The sequence below is a fragment of the Mya arenaria genome, chromosome 16 (assembly GCF_026914265.1).
Source record: "Mya arenaria isolate MELC-2E11 chromosome 16, ASM2691426v1".
Lineage (NCBI taxonomy): Eukaryota > Metazoa > Mollusca > Bivalvia > Myida > Myidae > Mya > Mya arenaria.
The window spans coordinates 52,455,907-52,477,749 of record NC_069137.1 but is presented as its reverse complement, the minus strand read 5'-3'; the positions used below and the strand labels follow the sequence as shown (position 1 = coordinate 52,477,749).

The 21,843-nt window shown below is 32.8% G+C and overlaps 1 protein-coding gene across 1 annotated transcript; it reads left to right on the top strand.

Annotated features, from left to right (window-relative positions):
* The first annotated feature begins 1,402 nt into the window (after positions 1-1,402).
* Positions 1,403-6,792, top strand: LOC128221793 (uncharacterized). Its single transcript, XM_052930395.1, has 6 exons — positions 1,403-1,561; positions 2,649-2,945; positions 3,191-3,496; positions 5,053-5,172; positions 6,150-6,253; positions 6,607-6,792. The coding sequence occupies exons 1-6, from the start codon at positions 1,411-1,413 to the stop codon at positions 6,790-6,792; spliced, it is 1,164 nt and encodes a 387-aa protein (XP_052786355.1). The 5' UTR covers positions 1,403-1,410.
* The last annotated feature ends 15,051 nt before the right edge of the window (positions 6,793-21,843 follow it).

The window sequence follows — 21,843 nt, the reverse complement described above, 5'->3', positions numbered from 1 at the left end:
AGACACAATTGTCAATATTCCCGATTAAATGGGTGCACTGTATGTGAGATGTTCGAACTTATTCCTATGTATTTCTGTATACTTAAGCATTTTAGTTACTAGTATTCATTTGAGGGTTAAATATATCATTGATTCAATTTGAGGTTTCAATAAATTATAAAAAGAAACATCCCCCTTTCTACATTATTTCATATTTCAATACCATTTTAATTGTTTAAGAGATAAGTTTTAAAGTTCGGTAGGTAAAATGTAAATATTTTGTATAATATCCTTAATGTTACAAATCACCTCTGGCAATATAGCCTTTGGTGAGCCGTCAGCCTCCGAGTATGACTGAACCTCGGCTTAATTATTAACCACACTCAAGGAAACATCTATTTATTTCATAATCATTATCATTTCCGTTCGTTGTTGGCCTCTATGTGAGGACGGAAGGAGGCATTAGAATACGCGGCAGATAATAAGAATTGGTGTGTAATAAGAACAAATGTTGGAACAGGAAGTGTCAACTGACTTGCCACCACGAGTGCATATTGTTTACTCATGTTTCGGCGGACATTAAATGGCATTGCATTGTGAGGTTACATGTGTCATTTAAATGTTTTTGAAAGCATTTAAGACTTTGGACTATTATTGTTAACAAAAAAGGGTGAGGCAGCCATTTTCAGCAGTATCTAACTAATGGCACATGTCTAACAACCGCTACGTATCAATGCATTTATTTTCATGGTACCGCGCAAGTGTAATGGATAGGTGCTGCCTGTTTACTCTGATATTTGATATCGGTAAGCATTTTCGTTGTAATGACGTTGTGTGAACATCATCATTATGTAGCTGTTGCGTACTTTAAAACGTTTATCTGTGTTGCAGAGTCTTAGAACAATTTAAAAAGTCGAAGAATGTCTGATATTCCTTTTCAAATTGTTTTAAAATAAATAAATTAGTATTTAGATAAAGATAACGTTTTATTTGTATTTGAATTTCTTATTTGATTAATTTTTCAAGATTTTGTCGGTTGTGGTTATGTCTAATCACGGAATCTGTGCAGCTTCATGTTTCGATATTTACATACTCTTCATAGCTATAACTTAATATTCTCCTTCGTTAAACATCGGATTGTAACAGCTCTTCAAACCTGAAATATGTTACTGTCAATAATTAGACTTAATTAGAGATAAAATGTCAAATAGTGTTATTGGTGGTGATATATGTACTTGTTGTTGGTTTGCAACCTCTATTCAAGGTCTTTTTGGCTTCGCCTGTTCAGCCGGGAACCAATATGGAACGGTATCAGTGGTAGGTCCCGCTTTTGTGAACAGGGAGGTTACACTGAAAATGACCCCTTCCTTTCCTTGGGGATGTGATGTAGAATGGAGATGCATTAGGGAGGGCAGCACAACATTCCAAACAATGACTGGGACAAAAGTTGAAAGATATTCGGAAGATGGGTCATTCTTTTTTAAATGGATAGCTTCAATTGAATATGAGAACGCTGACTTCTACGCAGTATGTTCAACAAACACGTCGATAGGAACAAGCATGGTATCTTTAAATATGAAAGGTAAATATAAAATACTTTTTTTAGGCTATAACCACAGCTCGTGATGTTTGGGTTGTATTATGTTTAAAAATAACTGTTTGTTGTCATTTGCTTCATTATCATTAAAGATATAGGACTGTCGCACTAATTTATGTCGTTAAACCGTATTTTGTGACAGTCAAGTCCGATAATACATGTTTTATTGTTCGTAAATATTATTTTTTGTTGTCAAGTGCTTTAATTCTTTCAAGGGAGAGAAAGGTAAAATCCACATCTTAACCAGAAGCAGACTGCTTCAAACTCGGTCCACAGTCCCACAGATTTAACACCATTTACATACTATTAGATTTAACCACTTTGCAGATCTTTCTAGAATCCCTTGAAATTCTTCACAAAGGCGCATATTAGCCTTATGTACTTCCAATTTGACCTGAAACTCTTCTTTGTCATTAAAAAACATTTTATAATTCACCTGATGGTTAATTGACATAATGTGTCAACATCAAATGATACTTCTTAAATAATCTTACTGGCTATAGCCACCAATTGTGAATCAAAATAGTCCGTGACGTATAATTGAGCTAAGCCAAACTCTTTTGACTGATTGATTGAACACAAGGTCTAAGTCTCTTGCTCTTCGATAATATCATGCACAGTATGATATTACCAAATGACTGGACCTTAATATTATTCAAGTCATTGAGACATCCGAAACAAATACTTACGCGATTGACTGTTCCATCTATCCTCAGAATGTACAATTGACACCTGCCAGTAATCATAGTGAAGCTATATGAACATAAATTCAAGGGCATTTTGACCACTTAGTGGCAAGACAGAAATGATGACCTAAACAGTAATATGCTGATAATATAAGCGAGAGGCCATGATGTTCAAAAGTATAATTACACATTCAGTGTAGGTTTTTTTGGAACTGGGCTTCTCCATGTATTTTCTGTTGTAACACTATTTTTTTCTTAGCCCGTATCCCTAAAACACCTATGAATATATGTTTGTCTTTTTAGAAGTGAAATTTAATTGATAACAACCTAAAATTACAAAAGCATAAGTAGATTAAGTCTATTTTATCATTTCGTATAATTAACAGATATTGATGGAAAATGTGGAGCTCTCGTGCTGTTAAGCCCGGTAGTACGCGGCGCAAACGTCGAACTGGGATATTTTCCAGCTGACTTTTATATACAGCGCCAAACATACAATACACGAACATGGAAGAAAAACATCAACGCGATACAGCTACGAAACGGTTCATACGAAGAAGACAAAATTTCTGAATATTTTTACAAATTAACGGTATTCAACTTTGATGAAACAGACGAGGGAACATATATTTTAGAGTGCAATTCAGGAGGACACACTGAATCAGTACACCTTAATATGCAGGGTACTATCATTGTACTTCACCAACTATTTAAACATTTTATTATATATATTAATTTTAGTGATATAAAAGAGCGTTTTGTTACGAATGCATTGAGTATAACCACGTGCCATATATTAAGTGTTAGAAAAGTAATATATGATCATGATAATTGGTGCAAAAGCAGCAATGTAAAAAACCTTTTCGTTTGTAGTTTTAAATGATATGCAATATGTCAAATGATTTAAATGAGTTCTGTTCCTTTTCAGAGCAACCGAGCCACCCAATACTCGGTCCAATGTCCCTTGACTTTAAAACAACAGGATGCATTCATGTTTATGGTGGCTCTGACGTGTATTGCATAACTGACAATAGAACCGAACCAGTACAAGTTGTACTTTTAATTGGCCAGGATTCATTTGTTCTTGCTGAAAGCAAAGTAAACAAAGGGTCGTACCGTTTCCATAACGTCCATCAACATATGGCTGGACTGTCGAGACGGAATGTGACATGCCAAGTCTCATATGCAGCCCTTGAAACACCTTACGAAGTGCACGGCATTCTATGTAACGTGGGTAAGCAAATATGAGATACATAATGATAAACAATGATTCGTTATTTTGTGGAAGGCAAAATGTTGGATTTTGTATGATATTGAATGCTGGTTAATCATTGTGTTTAAATTCCAGAGAAAGGAAGCCCGCCCGAGCTAACAGTTCCCGAATTCGTTGTTGGAGAAAGCTCGACAGCAGTATGTGAAGTGCGCAATGCTTTCCCAGCTCCGGCAATAGCAATACACGTTGGCACAGTCTTGCTAGCTGATGTTCAACAAACTGATGCATTCAATACATCTTCTTATACTTTTACAAGTCAAGCAAAGGCAACAAAGACTAACAAATCGTGGAATGCAAATGAAATGTGTTGCACAAGGCAGAGCAAAGATAATTTTGGTTTAAAAGCTTTGTCAATATGCAAAAATATCAGTATGAAATGTAAGTTTAACTCAAAAGGTTTGATTAAAATACGCGTATTTGTAAAAGTTTGAAAAGGAAAAATGCGATAAGGAAGAACACATTTAATATAAGTTTATTTCCCATGATATAGGTTTGTATTATTGTTGTAAGGTGTATCATTGAAAAGGAAACATTTTTAAGTGCGTATTATTGAGAAAAAAACGATGTTTAAGCTTGGCATATTCTGTTTACAGATCCGCCCTCGGACCTTTCCATATCCGTCAACAAATTGCCCGAGTATAAAACAATGTTTCTGTATATTTCTTAATTATGTCTTGTGAAACGAATGAATCAAATCCGCCTTGCACAATTGAATGGACAAGCGACAACGATAATATGACCTACGCTCATAGCAACAACTGGACGAATGGTGAAAATGGGAGTTACCGTTCATTATCCGAAGTGCTTTACACTGTCACTGAAGACATGACTGGGGGAACAATTACATGTGCAACAAAATGTGACCATTTTCCATCGTATTTAAGTCAAGACCATAAAATAGACTTTTCAGGTACGTACTCGGTTTTATTTAGTAGTCAAATTTCGTTAAATCTCTCAAATCGACACTGTTATCTTCATAAGATCTACATTCCCGATCTATCTTCAGAAACGTCTTTAAGTTATCATATTTTTATTCAAGGTGCTTTATCCACATGTTACTTGAATAATATTAAAGAAACATCTTTTTTTTATTAGATGATAATTCGTTTTACTTGGTTACCTTCTCAACAATTTCTGCACTACATTTCAGATTGTCCAACTTTAAATTTGAACACGACATCACCTGTTGATTTATGTCCGAATAATTCATTGACGGTGAAATGTGTAATGAATGGCTACAAAGCTATATTTCAATGGACGCTTCGCTGGGAAGATGAAAATAGCACTGTATTAAGGTCATGTAATAAAACAGGGGAATGCTTGTTAAGACTCAATTATACGGGAGAAGTGGAAACTACATACACTTGCAAAGCTTCGAAATCAGAAGAACATCTGAGAAAATCCTTTGCCGTTTTAAGCTCAAGGACAAATGGTTTGTAGTTATCAGTTGTAAATCTATTACATTATAACACTTGCATTGTCTTCGATGTTTTATGACATAAACTATATTATTGCAGGAAGACAATGCCAGGTCAATGATATTCAGACAATCTCTTCAATATTCCGATTTCCTGTCAAGAATCTACTGATTGGAACAGGCGTTTTCTGTGGACTCTGCGTTGTGTTTGCAATCGGAAGTAAGGATTTTATTTAATGGAATGTAACGTTATTTTCTGCAAAAGTCAGAACACAGTTTTAAAAAGATTTACGGGCGTAATCAAACTCTCTTTTCAAAATGTATTGTTTGATTTAGAAAAAATAAAACAGTCAGCTTAACATTTCACTATGTTAAGGTAGGTTTTAAGACTGATTTATAGAAAAAGCAAGAGACAACAATGGAATATACATGTGTGTGCAAAAAGTATTTAGTATGAGTATACATTGTTATCTATTTGTTTTATTTTTTATTCAAATTGTATAACTATCACAAAATAAAAATACTATCTACATAGACACTCCAAACTAAATGGCACAAATGTAGATTATTTGTTTCAAATGAACGAATATCTGTTTCAGAACTTTTTCAAACGTAATTTGTGTTTATAAAATTCTTACAAGTAAGCGTAAGAACGAATAATGAAATAATTGTTGCGATCTTTTTCAGTGTTGAAAATCATAGCGGTAAATTTTTTATTGAGTTTACTAATACCTACATGCGTTGGTTCTTTTCTTGCCCTTTGAAAATCCCATCATTTGCCCATGTGGATCTTTTTATTTGTTATACTACATTCTTTCCTTAATCCGTATGAAACTTTGCTATCCATTTCGGGAAGAAAAATAAGTATAATAATCATAAAACGTTCACATTAACTAAATAAAGATATCCAAATTAACAGTCAGTGCTACTTTTTTTTCACTAAAAAAATAAAGTGAACATCTTAATAAAATCTAACGCTTTCGAGATCATTTGTATCCTAGCTAATTCTAAGTTTGCAACAAATTTATCGATTGATTGGCTTTTAGTTACCAAAAGCAACTTACACATTGAGATACAGTCATTTGGAATCATATCCAGTTTTAAACTTTTGGTTCTTTTTCTCTATATACTAGTATCATATCCTATATCTCTCAAAATTGACTTTGATAAATAATAGCAATTGATGATTCCTTAAAGATACAGACACCTCGTTGGAAAATGACGTGGTACACATAACAACGCAAGGTGTCCAGTTTGCAGTCGTTCAGAGGCAATCTGCCGCACAGAGGATTGAAACACAGGTAACTCACTTTCTTTGCAATGTATTCTTAGAGAGTATTACTGTGATGTAAATGTCACACAAAAGTAGTTTGACCAGATGAAGTAAGACGTTCAAGTTAACCAACTTCTTTGAGTTTAACCGTAAAGGTGAACTTTCAAGATTGAACAAAGTAAGGCAGTGTGCAATATATTTTAAGGTGACGGACATTCATATCTTCAAAGGTAATGGTTTAACATGATATACTACGAAAAAATATAATGGCATGCAAGTTTAAACATACATGGATATTTCTCTCACGTTATCCGTAATCGGTTATACTTATACCTTCTAATTATGCCATTTGTAAACGTAGTACAGTGTTATATATTCCAGCAACAGCAAAATGACGACAGCCTAACGTACGCCGAGTTAGACATCAATTTCCTACAGAAAGCTCACGCTAGAGTTCCAACAGGGAGAAACGATACGCGGACGGAGTATGCTGACATTGAGTTTCACTCAACACAGACACCTGCTGTAGAAGATCCTGTGTACGACAAAGCATCAACGAAGATCTAGATCAAAGACCAAAACATATAACCCAGATATACGCCGTATTGTATTGTTTCTATATTGTATTCCATATGCATGGTATTTTAGAAAATCACTTGTACAAATACTGTAAATTCTTATTAAATTGTTTAAGTCAAGAAATGATGTTTTCTTGTAATCGTACAAATGTACGATGGACTGTACTCCCTTGCGATTCCATTCTTTTTCAAAAAACTTTGTTATTGGTAAGTTTTATATTGCTTTTGTTCCATATGATTTATTTTGATATTTACGCAACATTGTATTATATGTAGGACGCCCATAATTGTATAATTGCTTTGAGAAAATGTATAATTATCGGATTCAAATACCTTTTAAAAGTAAGTCTCCTCTAATATCCTGTGCAGGATACAATGATCAGATTTTATCGATAATGCACAATCCTTTAAAACGTTATATATTTGGGCTTATACGTTAATCCGATACAGTTAGTTACTTTTATGTGTAATTTTCCATCCAGATTAAGCTAAAATAGGAACGGCACTCTATATCAATCAACAACATGTAGAAACCTGATTGAGGTAGTGTACAAAATGTAGCCCCCATTTTCATGTACCGGAACCTATTGTCAACATGTGCAACTCATCGTAATAGCATGTTTGTATATCAATGTTAAATGCATATGTCAAATTAGTTTATTATTAATGTATTTACTTAGCTACTTACTTGCTTGCTTAACTTCTGAATAAAATAAAATAAAAACGTATTTTCCTTATTGTGTTTATTTTTCGCTATTTGCTGTACATGGATCATACTATTATTACACATTTGGGTGTATAGATATACACATGTATTGAGAATGTGTCTCTTTCAGATTTTGTACAATGAACATATCATTTTAAAGATATGTGTGCAACGATTCAAACATTTACTAGAATGATTTGTATTATTGTGTCTATTTTGGTTGTATCGTTTCTTAGAGGAGTCAGCACTGTTTACTTGTCTGTACTTACTATTATTCAATGCAATTGTTTGTATCATGTCCTTGAGTACTCAAGGTTTATAATACGTTTAACTGTTGTTTTTGGTATTATTTTATCAAGTTGCCGTAGGCCTTATAAATCTATAGGTTAAATTGTGCGATTATATGATACGTTTGATCTTGATATCTCATTGTCCGGTTAGCTCCCGTTCCCATGTAATCTCACGTTGTACCGTTAACTTTCAATTTAATACACGTGCTGTCGTTAACCGGTTTGCCCCGAATTCCAATTTATTACACGTGCTGTCGTTAACCGGTTTGCCCCGATTTCCAATTTAACTCACGTGCTGTCGTTAACCGGTTTGCCCCGATTTCCAATTTAATTCAGGTTGTATCTTAAGCCGGTATACACATTTTACAAGTTGACTAACGTTCTATCGTTTACCGGTTTGCCCATGTGTCTAAGCTAGCTACTCAGGTTCTCGGTGTCTGGTTCGATGCGGTTATCAAAACGTTTATTGATAAGCGATATTTTGATTTTAAATTCATTGGCAGCAATAATGTATGTGTTTGTTGTATTTTGTAAACTCAGTGGATTGTGGCATCAGGAATTGGAAACTTGTACCTTTAACCCATGTTGCTGTTAAAGGGTGATGTATGTATTTGTGTCAGAAACTGAAAAATACCTAGAATCAAATGAACATGTCTATAATAATAAAACAAAAACTTCCAACGTGCGATGTTTGTTAATTTTGTTTGTAAATAAAAATGTTACTACAACACAGGTGCACGATATATATATATCGTATCTGTGTCGCTTTAATATTGTCACAGCCATGAAATAAAAAATGACAATAATATACCAGCGTACAACAGAAAACATCAACAACCGATTAATAGTTTATTGAACGGTAGTGAAATATACATAAAAACCATTTTCGTGTTTTAGTTGCAACAACGTGTTAGATCTATCTAAACATCATCTTACTTTCTTTTAAGCTTACAGTTCCCATAAATGCATCATACGTCATCCCTAAGGGATTGTGGGTACCAGGAACGTCGTATTGTCCATTTAAGTTTGCATAGTAACAATCATTGTACCACCACGCACCGTGTTCCAAGACGGCACAGTTGCTGTAATGCCAATGGTCGTGGTCATGGTCGAACGTCGAAAATAACATACCGTTGTGGTATGGGTATAGACTGCCATGTTGGTTCACTATAAAACAGGGTTTATATAAAAGTATTAGGTATAAAGTATATTCACAGGCAATGGCTGGCCGTTGTGGTACGTATATAGATTGCCAGGGTGGTTCACTATAAAACAGGGTTTATATAAAAGTATTAGGTATAAAGTATAAGCACAGGCAGTGACTGGCCGTTGTTGTATGGGTATATATTGCCAGGGTGGGTCACTATAAAACAGGGCTTATATAGGTATTAGGTATAAAGTATAACCACAGGCAGGGACTGTCTGTTGTTGTATAGATTACAGGACTTGGTCACTGTAAAAAATGTTTATATAAGTATATAACCATAAACAGTGCCTGGCCGTTTTGAAATGAGTAAAGATTGCCGGGCTGGGTCACTATAAAAAGGGTTTATATAAGTATTACCATAAACAATGCCTGCTCGTCGTGGTATGAGTATAAATTGCGGGGCTAGGTCACTATAACAAAGGGTTTATATAAGTATTCCCATAAACAATGCCTACCCGTCGTGGTATGAGTATAGATTGCGGGGCTAGGTCACTATAACAAAGGGTTTATATAAGTATTACCATAAACAATGCCTGCTCGTCGCAGTATGAGTATAGATTGCGGGGCTAGGTCACTATAACAAAGGGTTTATATAAGTATTACCATAAACAATGCCTGGCCGTTTTGATATGGGACTAGTGCAGTTGGATGGTTCTCCGTTAAGAAGGCTTATATAAATGTTGCCAAGAACAATTCCTGACAATCGTGGTAACGTGACATGGCGCCGGGGTGGGCAACTATAAAAAGGTTTTATTTAAATAATCATCATAAGATCTCACGACAAAAATGATTTGCTTTATTTTGAAGTAATTTTAATTTCACCATATCATTTGTAATTTTGGCTTAATGATAAAGTATGCTTTAACCCATTCGACGCGCACACATTTGTATTTGGATATGTATTAAACATACATTCCTTTACCATCTTAGGCTAAACTTTTTTTAAGCTTAGAACCTCAGTGATGTCATTGGACTTTAAAATTAATTTGTTTATAAACTGAATGGAATCATTGAGATATTTCTAAGGATAAGAATTATATTCAATACTGCCCCAGAGGAGCAAACCCTACAGTTTAACGAGTCGATCCTTTGGCCCACATTTAGCGCATAAGTTCTTGGACGTCCGATGCTAAATCCCTCGTACACGTCATACCCCCTCGTTCCATTGGCGGATTCCAGGTCGATACGTAGCGTGTTGTTGTGACGACGAGATGTCTGTTCAGCCAGATACCGCAAACCTAACAAGTAATACAAAACGAAGATTCCACAACGGGTAAAACACAGAACAGATTTAACAACAAGAAAACCACAAAGCAATTTTAACAACGAGTAATACAACAAAGATTAAACGTCAAGTAGTACACAAAGCAGATTTAACAACGAGTGAAATAAAAAGATAATTCACCATCGAGAAATACACAGAGTAGATTTAACAACGCGTTATATACGGAGTAGATTCAACAACGAGTTATACACAGAGTACATTCAAACAACGAGTAATACACAGAGTAGATTTAACAACGAGTTATACACAGAGTAGATTCAACAACGAGTAATACACGGGTTAGATTCAACAACGAGTTATACACAGAGTAGTTTCAAACAACGAGTAATACACAGAGTAGATTGAACGACGAGTAATACAAGGAGTAGAATCAATAACGAGTAATACACATAGTATATTCAACAACGAGTAATACACAGAGTAGATTCAATAACGAGTAATATACAGATCAGATTGAACAACGAGTAATGCACAAAGCAGATTTAACAACGAGTTATACACAAAGCAGATTTAACAACGAGTTATACACAGAGCAGATTTAACAATAAGTAAATCACAAAGCAGATTTAACTCGTGTCGAAATACTTAATACAGTTGACTTTATGTTTACTGGCTTAATACTGAATGTTGTCCCTCTTGTCTTAAACTTTGATTTCCGATAGAATAACAATACGATTTAGATAAGAATTAAACATGCTTTGAAGATGTTTTATATATATTCTTATATACGTTTAATAGAGTATTATTTGGAAAATTATAACGAATACGTATTTATGATCATCGGTTAATAACGTAGATGCATTACCAACTGAACTTAACATACACTACAAATCCTTAAAGATTAACAATATAGGCCCATTTTTTATATTTTAATTCATTATGAGGATGGTTAATAAGGAGTTGAACTATCATATGTTTTATAATATCAGATAATATGAGTATATTTAAACATCATGCATACAATCCAGTTTGAATACCATACTATATTCACAACAAGCTTGCATCAATTTAATACTATAAATAAAGCTGTAAAAAGTCGCCGTTTTGTATACATGACGATACTGTTTAAAAGAATTGCCAGAGACGTTATAGTCTAAGACATTACTGGACATTTTTAATGTCACAGACAGAAACACTGGCTTCCCTAATACCGTCACGACGCCAACGTTACCTGGAAAAGTGTACAATCAGCTAACACCATCTATATTCCACAATAGTATGGTTCGTGAATACCGTATCTTAACCGTTAGGGTAAAACTTAATAAATCGTGTCAATTATGTACACACATTGTCATCGACTTTTGGCAGGTCACTATCACCTATTGGTGTTCTGCCTTCTTTTTGAACAGAATATTGTTCAACTCATGCACTGTCGATGAACTGTATTTTAAGTGCATTATGTAAACCCTCTGCCTTCACCAACAACAAAAACCGTCAAATTACCGTCACTATATAAAGTGTATTAAGTATAACGTTTCCTTAATTGAGGGGCCCTTCACAAATGTATTATGAAAGTTCCCGTATCAGACTAAATATTAACAGGGAAATATTATCAATGGAAAAGCGTGTGATACTGCAATAAAACAGAAGCTTTACAAGTGTTCAGAATCTCTTTACTTAGCCAAAACATTCCATGAAGCGATCCAAACCCAGCCTCGTAGTTGTGAAGGTTCTTGTAAAAATCCACACTGCCATTGAGACGGTGTTGGAACACATTTAAATAACACAAACCTCCTCGTTATATGACATTTAACTTCTCCATCATATTACGTATCAATCACTTTCTCATATTTAACATGAACCTCGCCATAATATTACATATAAACCTGTCCATTATATTACTTATAAACCTCCCCATCATGATATGTATAAACTCTTCATCATATTACATTTAAACCTCTTCATCATATTACATATTAACCTCTCCATGATACATATAAACCTCTCCATAATATAACATATAAAAATCTCCATCAAATGACATATACACCTCTTCATCATATAACATATACATCTCTTCATCATATTACATATAAACATTTCCATCATAAAACATATAAACCTCTTCAGCATATAACATTTAAATCTCCTCATCATATTACATATACATCTCTTCATAATATTACATATAAATCTATTCATCATGTTACATATAAATCTCTTCATCATGTTACATAGAAACCTCTTCATCACATAACATATACATCTCTTCATCATATTACATTTAAACCTCTTCATCATATAACATATACATCTCTTCATCATATTACGTATAAACATCTCAATCATAAAACATATAAACCTCTTCAGCATATAACATTTAAATCTCCACATCATATTACATATACATCTCTTCATCATATTACATATAAATCTGCTCATCATATTACATATAAATCTCTTCATCATATTACATATAAATCTCTTCATCATATAACATATAAATCTCCTCATCATATTACATATAAATCTCCTCATCATATTACATATAAATCTCTTCATCATATTACATATAAATTTCTTCATCATATTACATATAAATCTCTCCATCATATTACATATAAATCTCTTCATCATATAACATATAAATCTCCTCATCATATTACACATAAATCTCTTCATCATATTAAATATAAATCTCTTCATCATATTACATATAAATCTCTTCATCATATAACATATAAATCTCTTCATCATATTACATATAAATCTCTTCATCATATAACATATAAATCTCCTCATCATATTACACATAAATCTCTTCATCATATAACATTTAAATCTCCATATCATATTACATATTAATCTCTTCATCATATTACATTCAAATCTCCACATCATATTACACATAAATCTCTTCATCATATTACATATAAATCTCTTCATCATATAACATATAAATCTCCTCATCATATTACATATAAACCTCCTCATCATATTACATATAAATCTCCTCATCATATTACATTTAAATCTCCTCATCATATTACATATAAATCTCTTCATCATATTACATACAAATCTCCTCATCATATTACATATAAAACTCTTCATCATATTACATATAAATATCCTCATCATATTACATATAACTCTCTTCATCATATTACATATAAATCTCTTCATCATATTACATTTAAACCTCTTCATCATATTACATATAAATCTCATCATCATATTACATAAAAATCTCCTCATCATATTACATATAAATCTCCACATCATATTACATATAAATCTCTTCATCATATTAAATATAAATCTCTTCATAATACTACATATAAATCTCTTCATCATATTACATATAAATCTCTTCATCATATTACATATAAATCTCTTCATCATATAACATATAAATCTCCTCATCATATTACAGATAAATCTCTTCATCATATAACATTTAAATCTCCACATCATATTACAAATTAATCTCTTCATCATATTACATTCAAATTTCCACATCATATTACACATAAATCTCTTCATCATATTACATATAAATCTCTTCATCATATAACATATAAATCTCCTCATCATATTACATATAAACCTCCTCATCATATTACATATAAATCTCCTCATCATATTACATATAAATCTCCTCATCATATTACATATAAATCTCTTCATCATATTACATATAAATCTCCTCACCATATTACATATAAATCTCTTCATCATATTACATATAAATATCCTCATCATATTACATATAACTCTCTTCATCATATTACATATAAATCTCTTCATCATATTACATTTAAACCTGTTCATCATATTACATATAAATCTCATCATCATATTACATAAAAATCTCCTCATCATATTACATATAAATCTCCACATCATATTACATATAAATCTCTTCATCATATTAAATATAAATCTCTTCATAATACTACATATAAATCTCTTCATCATATTACATATAAATCTCCTCATCATATTACATATAAATCTCTTCATCATATTACATATGAATCTCTTCATCATATTACATATAAATCTCCTCATCATCTTACATATAAACATTTCCATCATAAAACATATAAACCTCTTCAGCATATAACATTTAAATCTCCTCATCATTTTACATATACATCTCTTCATAATATTACATATAAATATATTCATCATGTTACATATATATCTCTTCATCATGTTACATATAAATCTCTTCATCATATAACATATACATCTCTTCATCATATTACATATAAATATCTCAATCATAAAACATATAAATTTCTTCAGCATATAACATTTAAATCTCCACATCATATTACATATAAATCTCATCATCATATTACATAAAAATCTCCTCATCATATTACATATAAATCTCCTCATCATATTACATTTAAATCTCCTCATCATATAACATATAAATCTCCTCATCATATTACATATAAATCTCTTCATCATATAATACATAAATCTCTTCATCATATTACATTTAAATCTCTTCATCATAAAACATATAAATCTCCTCATCATATTACATATAAATATCCTCATCATATTACATTTAAATCTCCTCATCATATTACATATAAATCTCTTCATCATATTACATATAAACCTCCTCATCATATTACATATAAATCTCTTCATCATATTACATATAAATCTCCTCATCATATTACATATAACTCTCTTCATCATATTACATATAAATCTCTTCATCATATTACATTTAAACCTCTTCATCATATTACATATAAATCTCATCATCATATTACATAAAAATCTCCTCATCAGATTTCATATAAATCTCCTCATCATATTACATATAAATCTCTTCATCATATAACATTTAAATCTCCTCATCATATTACATATAAATCTCTTCATAATACTACATATAAATCTCTTCATCATATTACATATAAATCTCCTCATCATATTACATATAAATCTCTTCATCATATTACATATATATCTCTTCATCATATTACATATAAATCTCCTCATAATATTACATATAAATCTCTACATCATATTACATATAAATCTCCTCATCATATTACATATAAATCTCTTCATCATATTACATATAAATCTCTTCATCATATTACATATAAATATCCTCATCATATTACATTTGAATCTCCTCATAATACTACATATAAATCTCCTCATAATACTACATATAAATCTCTTCATCATATTACATATAAATCTCCTCATCATATTACATATAAATCTCTTCATCATATTACATATAAATCTCTTCATCATATTACATATAAATCTCCTCATAATATTACATATAAACCTCTTCATCATATTACATATAAATCTCTTCATCATATTACATATAAACCTCCTCATCATATTACATATAAATCTCCGCATCATATTACATATAAATCTCTTCATCATATTACATATAAATCTCTTCATCATATTACATAAAAATCTACTCATCATATTACATAAAAATCTCCTCATCATATTACATATAAACCTCCTCATCATATTACATATAAATCTCATCATCATATTACATATAAATCTCTTCATCATATTACATATAAATCTCTTCATCATATTACATATAAATCTCTTCATCATATTACATATAAATCTCCTTATTATATTACATATTAATCTCTTCATCATATTACATATAAATCTCCTCATCATATTACATATAAATCTCTTCATCATATTACATATAAATCTCTTCATCATATTACATATAAATCTCTTCATCATATAACATATAAATCTCTTCATCATATAACATATTAAACTATTCATCATGTTACACAAGTTTATTCATCATATTACATATTGATTAAGCAACATCCCCATCGATTTTACTGATATACAATTGGCAAGTGGATTTATCAACCGGTGAGTAGAATCGGCAAGTAAAAAGATGCAACAATGTTTGTATAGAGAAAATGCAACAATGTTTGTATAGAGAAAATGCAACAATGTTTGTATAGAGAATAATTATTCTTACTGTCCATCCACCACCATCAGTGTCCATATCGCAGAATACGTTAAATCGTTTGTGTGTATGCCAGGTTACCATTCTGTAAACGCCGGACGGCCAGGAACGGCCACTATTCAGCAAGTCAGAGCAATCAGCTGCTGTAAGGATGAACATATCACTTATTCATCTACAGTCATACTTTCATATGATCGGTAATATGAGAGTCCGACTGTTTTTGTATTTGTTGTTTTTTATTTTGTTGTATTTTTGTAGCTACTGCTGCTGCTGTTGTTGTTGCTGTTGTTGTTGTTGTTGTTGTTATTATTGTTTTTGTTTTCGTTTGCAACCAAAACCCTTATTATTCTTATATGTACTTGGTCGTGGCTGGAAACCATAGTCAGCCTGCACCTGTTTACAGACATGTATTCTAAAGCAAAATTCTATGAACGAGTGTATATACTATTGCTGCCATAGTCAGGTTTGCATTAGTTTTGTTTGAGCTAAACTCCTTCAATACAGACCTGGTCTAAGTTTAATTTTAATTTGATTATTTGTTTCACAATTGAAAACAAAGAAATAGTAACATGAAAGTAAATGATTCAAACGGAGATTAACGAAAACAAACCTGGACAGCTCAATTCAGAACATCCTCGTGACTGGAAGTTCAATCCTACGCAGACAGCTCCACCCCCTGCAGGTGTTGGTGAGTCACAAGATCTACCACGTGACTGGGTGCCATTGTCACATGTCTTCGAACACTGAGACCACGTGCCCCAATCTCCCCAGCCTCCAACGACTAACGGTTTAATTAAATTGATTAAGTTTAGCAAATCACTCTACTAATCTAATTCAGTTATTTCCCTTATATGAACCGCCTCTGGTGAGTCGAAACAATAAGGATACTTTCGTGTTAAGTTAGAGTTCAGTCTGATGTATTTGTTATTATTATATGGAGAACACTATTTGAGAACGTCACCTGCTCTTGCGCACTCGCTATTGCAGAGCTGTGTCGAACAGCAGATATCACATTCATGCACTTCAGGCGCTCGTTTGGCATGTTCGTCAGCCAGTGATGTCTCCAAGTGTTCTTCAGGCGACCGTTTGGCATGTTCGTCTGACAACGACATCTCAAAGTGTCTTCTCCCAATAATACTGCCACCAGTATGGTGTGAAGCGCATTCCTTAGGTTGAGAAAAGAGAGAGTCCGGCAGGTTAACTTGACGTGGTGACATATTATATATATATATGTTTTTTTGTTTTGTAAATATTAATAATAAACTATAATAATTTAACAGAACAAACCAGATATCCAAAAAAATATTATCACTGAAATGAAAACGAGTGCAGCTGTGCAACTACCATCATATTGTATCGGAATAAATATCAATCGTTGACTAATCTTACATGTTGATTAATCCTTACCCTAACATACTTACGAATTTTGACATACACTGTGAGGTGTAAACCATTTGATCAGACAACAGCTTGCCAAAAACATTACATTCCTGAAAAACAGAGATATATTCGTATGACACTAATATGGAACCAAACTCATACCCAGTGATCTCCCTTGGCGAGTGGAGGTGATCTCTGCCTTTACGTACAAAAAACAGCTTGATTTGAGCTATATAATACGTTTTCTTAAAACGTTTCATTATATAACGTTTGTTCCAAAGGTGAAACATATTTGTTCGTTTTGAATGAAAGAAAAATACAGTGAAATATCCCAATTCGGTACATACAGTGGAAAGAAGGAATCAACTTAACTCCATGTGCTCAATCTCTAATATGATTATAACAGCAGCATAATTACGATTGATAAATAAAAAATACACAATAAGAAAACCCAATGACTTTGTTGGAAACATTTATATACTTAAAATGGAAATTACAAGAACAAAGCGGTCAAACTATTATCGAGGCCCATGTGCCACAAGGTAAATGCTTAAGATATATCTGACGTATACATCTGTTGTTAATAGAGAATCGTAAATAAAGCATCTTTATTGACGATTGTGTTGCTTATCTGGCTGTTATGTAACTTTTGTGCCTACATATCTTTACTAATGAATAGTAAGAAGCGTGAAAATGTCGAAACCATTGTCGGTGAAAACAATAGTTGATCAGAACAATTGTTGGTCAAAACAGTAATCGTAAAACACCCAAACATAAAGAATAGTTACTGAAAACTTTCGATTTCTTTTACTGACTAACCTGTCCTGTTGTACAGAAGGTGATGTTACTACAACGACCAGATGATGTTGGTTGAGTGCAGCCGTAACATATTGGTCCTTCCAAAGATCCATAACCTGGCAAAATACTTTTAATTATTTTGTAGTAAAAGCAAATTCGCACATGATTTAAATTATGTGTCCGGTTTACTTCTTCAATATACAATATAATAACAAGGTTATATGACTTTAAAATCAATATGAATGCTTGACTTATATACGTTTGCATATTATTTCAAAACTCTTTTATAATTTGTAGTGTATTAATAATATTATTTTGAATGTTAAAACATTTCATATACTGGTTATTCATTAAATACGTCGAAGGTTTTCAATATCAGGTAGATAGCTAATGAGAACCAGCCCATAGGAAAACTCAGCTTTTGATGTATTTCTTTTTTGAGGATTATGATCAGTAGACTGACTTAGATAGAGTATTACCCTGAAATATCCCCAAGTTTATAATATGATGAAGTGTGAAATGTAAGGACCTATACCTTGCCGTAGTTTATCAACGTAAGCTTAATTCAACAGGAAATCAGTTTTAATCAGCAGAAAAAAACACGTCCTTATTTGTTGAAAACCACTAAATGTCATGGACAAAAATATTGCTTGAACCCTTATATTGTGACTTTGTAAGTGACCATGTGGTGCTTAACCATTGGATCATTACTTGATCTCTATTCGGAGAAAGGTTTCAGCGCCATTGACCTAGGGCGGTAAAAGGGAAAGATCGGACGGAAGGATAAAGATGGCATTCCTATAACCTCACCACACGTTATGTTCTACATAGTTCTGCATTGTTTAAATAAAATATCGTGCATCAAACCCTGCTCTACATTGTTCTGTGTTGTTTAAATCAAATATCGTGTAACAAACCCTGATCTACATTGTTCCGCATTGTTTAAACCAAATATTGTGTATCAAACCCTGATCTACATTGTTCTGCATTGTTAAAATCAAATATCGTGTATCAAACCCTGATCTACATTGTTCCGCATTGTTTAAATAAAATATAGGGTATCAAACCCTGATCTACATTTTTCTGTGTTGTTTAAAATATCGTTTATCATACCCTGTTGTACATTGGTATGTTTTGTTTAAAATAATAATCAAACCCTGTACTCCACACGCGTCGCTTGAACACAGATGCTGGGTACAGCATGTTTGCAGTTACTGGACTGGTTTGTAGGTGACACTATGTGACAATCCTGCATGCAGATAACCATGTATGTAAACAACACCTTAGCTAGCCTGTAGATGACACATTGTGATAACCCTGTGTTAATAATCCTATGACAGAGGCCCCCGTTTAATAAAAATCGTAGGGCTTTGGACTAGGATCGTTACCTTCTATGCGAAACTCTGTCATGGACGTCACTGCGTTTCTTTTAGAGTATCGCATAGATAATGTCCTTACCTTTACGGTCGTATGTGCTCACTTTTACGCAACGTAAGTTTTACGACTTAGATATTTTATTAAAACTAAGCTCTGGCCAATAAGGGACACGTTGTGATCATTCTGCATGTAAATAATTATATACAGCTACTGGCTTTTATAATCCACTGTGTGACAAGCCTGCTTCTTAACAATAATTGTATGTCAACAATGCCTGTACTGACCTGCAGAAGCCATATTAATACCCTGCATATAATCAATCATGTAATGATTATATTACATAGACGACACGTTTCGGCAATCCTGCCTTTGTAACAGGACCATACAGTATTCACTATTACTTAACAGGTCCGTATACGAACGGTTCTTTCATGATAACAGTTCAATGGTAACAGGACCATACAGTATTCACTATTACTTAACAGGTCCGTATACGACAGGTTCTTTCATGATAACAGTTCAATGGTAACAGGACCATACAGTATTCACTATTACTTAACAGGTCCGTATACGACAGGTTCTTACATGATAACAGTTCAATGATAACAGGACCATACAGTTTTCACTGTTATTGGACAGGTCCGTATACGATAGGTTCTTACATGATTACAGTTTAATGGTAGATAATTGCTCAAGCTGGTCAAAGTAGTATATACATACAGCTATTTTTTCCCTTAAAATAGTCCGATTGAACTGGTGCGTAATTGACACTTAATGACAACACTTGATTGTATTAAATATACTCACAACTATTGTTGAGGACACATTACCACGTTTCTGATACATGTATATGCATAACTTAATTTGACTTCTATAGCTTATGTAATGGAAAAGTGAATGGATTTAACAACTACAACTTGTTTCTTACATCTTTTGGAGAACAGCCCATGTCATATTTCGTCTCACCGAGGCCGTTGACAAACTCTACTGCTTTACATACCTGCATGGTGAAAATACCAATAAAATACTTACAGGTGTTAAACATAAAATTGAACAAATAGATTAACATGTTATATCTTAAAATTTAATATATTAAAGATTATGAAAGAAGCTACATAAACAACGCCAAATAGCCAAATAAGTAATTTTGTATTTTATAGGTTCATATTGGGTTAAACAGGCTCACTTAATATCGACCACACATGTTATGTTTATTATAACCTAGTTTCCAGCCAATGAAATCACCTATCCGCTTCCAATAATGTCAACACTTAATCTTTAAATCATATAGCTACAAAATAGAACTTGCATTACATCGTAATTTGGTTCCCCGCCTGTAGAAAACAGGTTTTAGTCTGTATCAGTAAACAGATTTTGTGTAAAATCCAAACGATTAAGAAGGGTTATTTGGCTCGTTCCGCTCGCTCTGACCTTCTTAATCATAATGATTTTACAAAATATGCGACAACTTACATCCCAAGCGTTACGTTCTAGTTCAAAGGCGTGGTAAAGCGAAAGCAATTGTTAGAATCTACAAACAACTAACATCTCCATCGTTACAATGGGCAATTCTTGTAAAAAGGCGAGGTAAAACGAGAGCAATTGTTTGAATCTACAAACAACTTACATCTCTATCGTTACAATGGGCAATTCTTGTACAAAGGCGAGATAAAGCGAATGCAATATTTCAAATATACAAACAACTTATATCTCCATCGTTATAATGGCCAATTCTTGTACAAAGGCGAGGTAAAGCGAAAGCAATATTTGACATCTACAAACAACTTACATCTCCATCGTTACAATGGGCAATTCTTGCACAATTGTGGGATAAAGCGATGGCAATATTTGAAATCTACAAACAACATACATCTCCATCGTTACAATGGGCAATTCTTGTACCAAGGCAAGGTTAAGCGAATGCAATATTTCAAATCTACAAACAACTTACATCTCCATCGTAACAATGGAAAATTCTTGTACAAAGTGTGTGTGTGTGGGGGGGGGTAAAGCGAATGCAATATCCAAAATCTAC

Coding starts and splice junctions, on each gene's coding strand:
- LOC128221793 (XM_052930395.1), top strand. CDS start 1,411: ATGACTGGGACAAAAGTTGAAAGATATTCGGAAGATGGGTCATTCTTT. Junction 3,497..5,052: donor CGGCATTCTATGTAACGTGG/GTAAGCAAATAT, acceptor ATATTATTGCAG/GAAGACAATGCCAGGTCAAT. Junction 6,254..6,606: donor CACAGAGGATTGAAACACAG/GTAACTCACTTT, acceptor TATATATTCCAG/CAACAGCAAAATGACGACAG.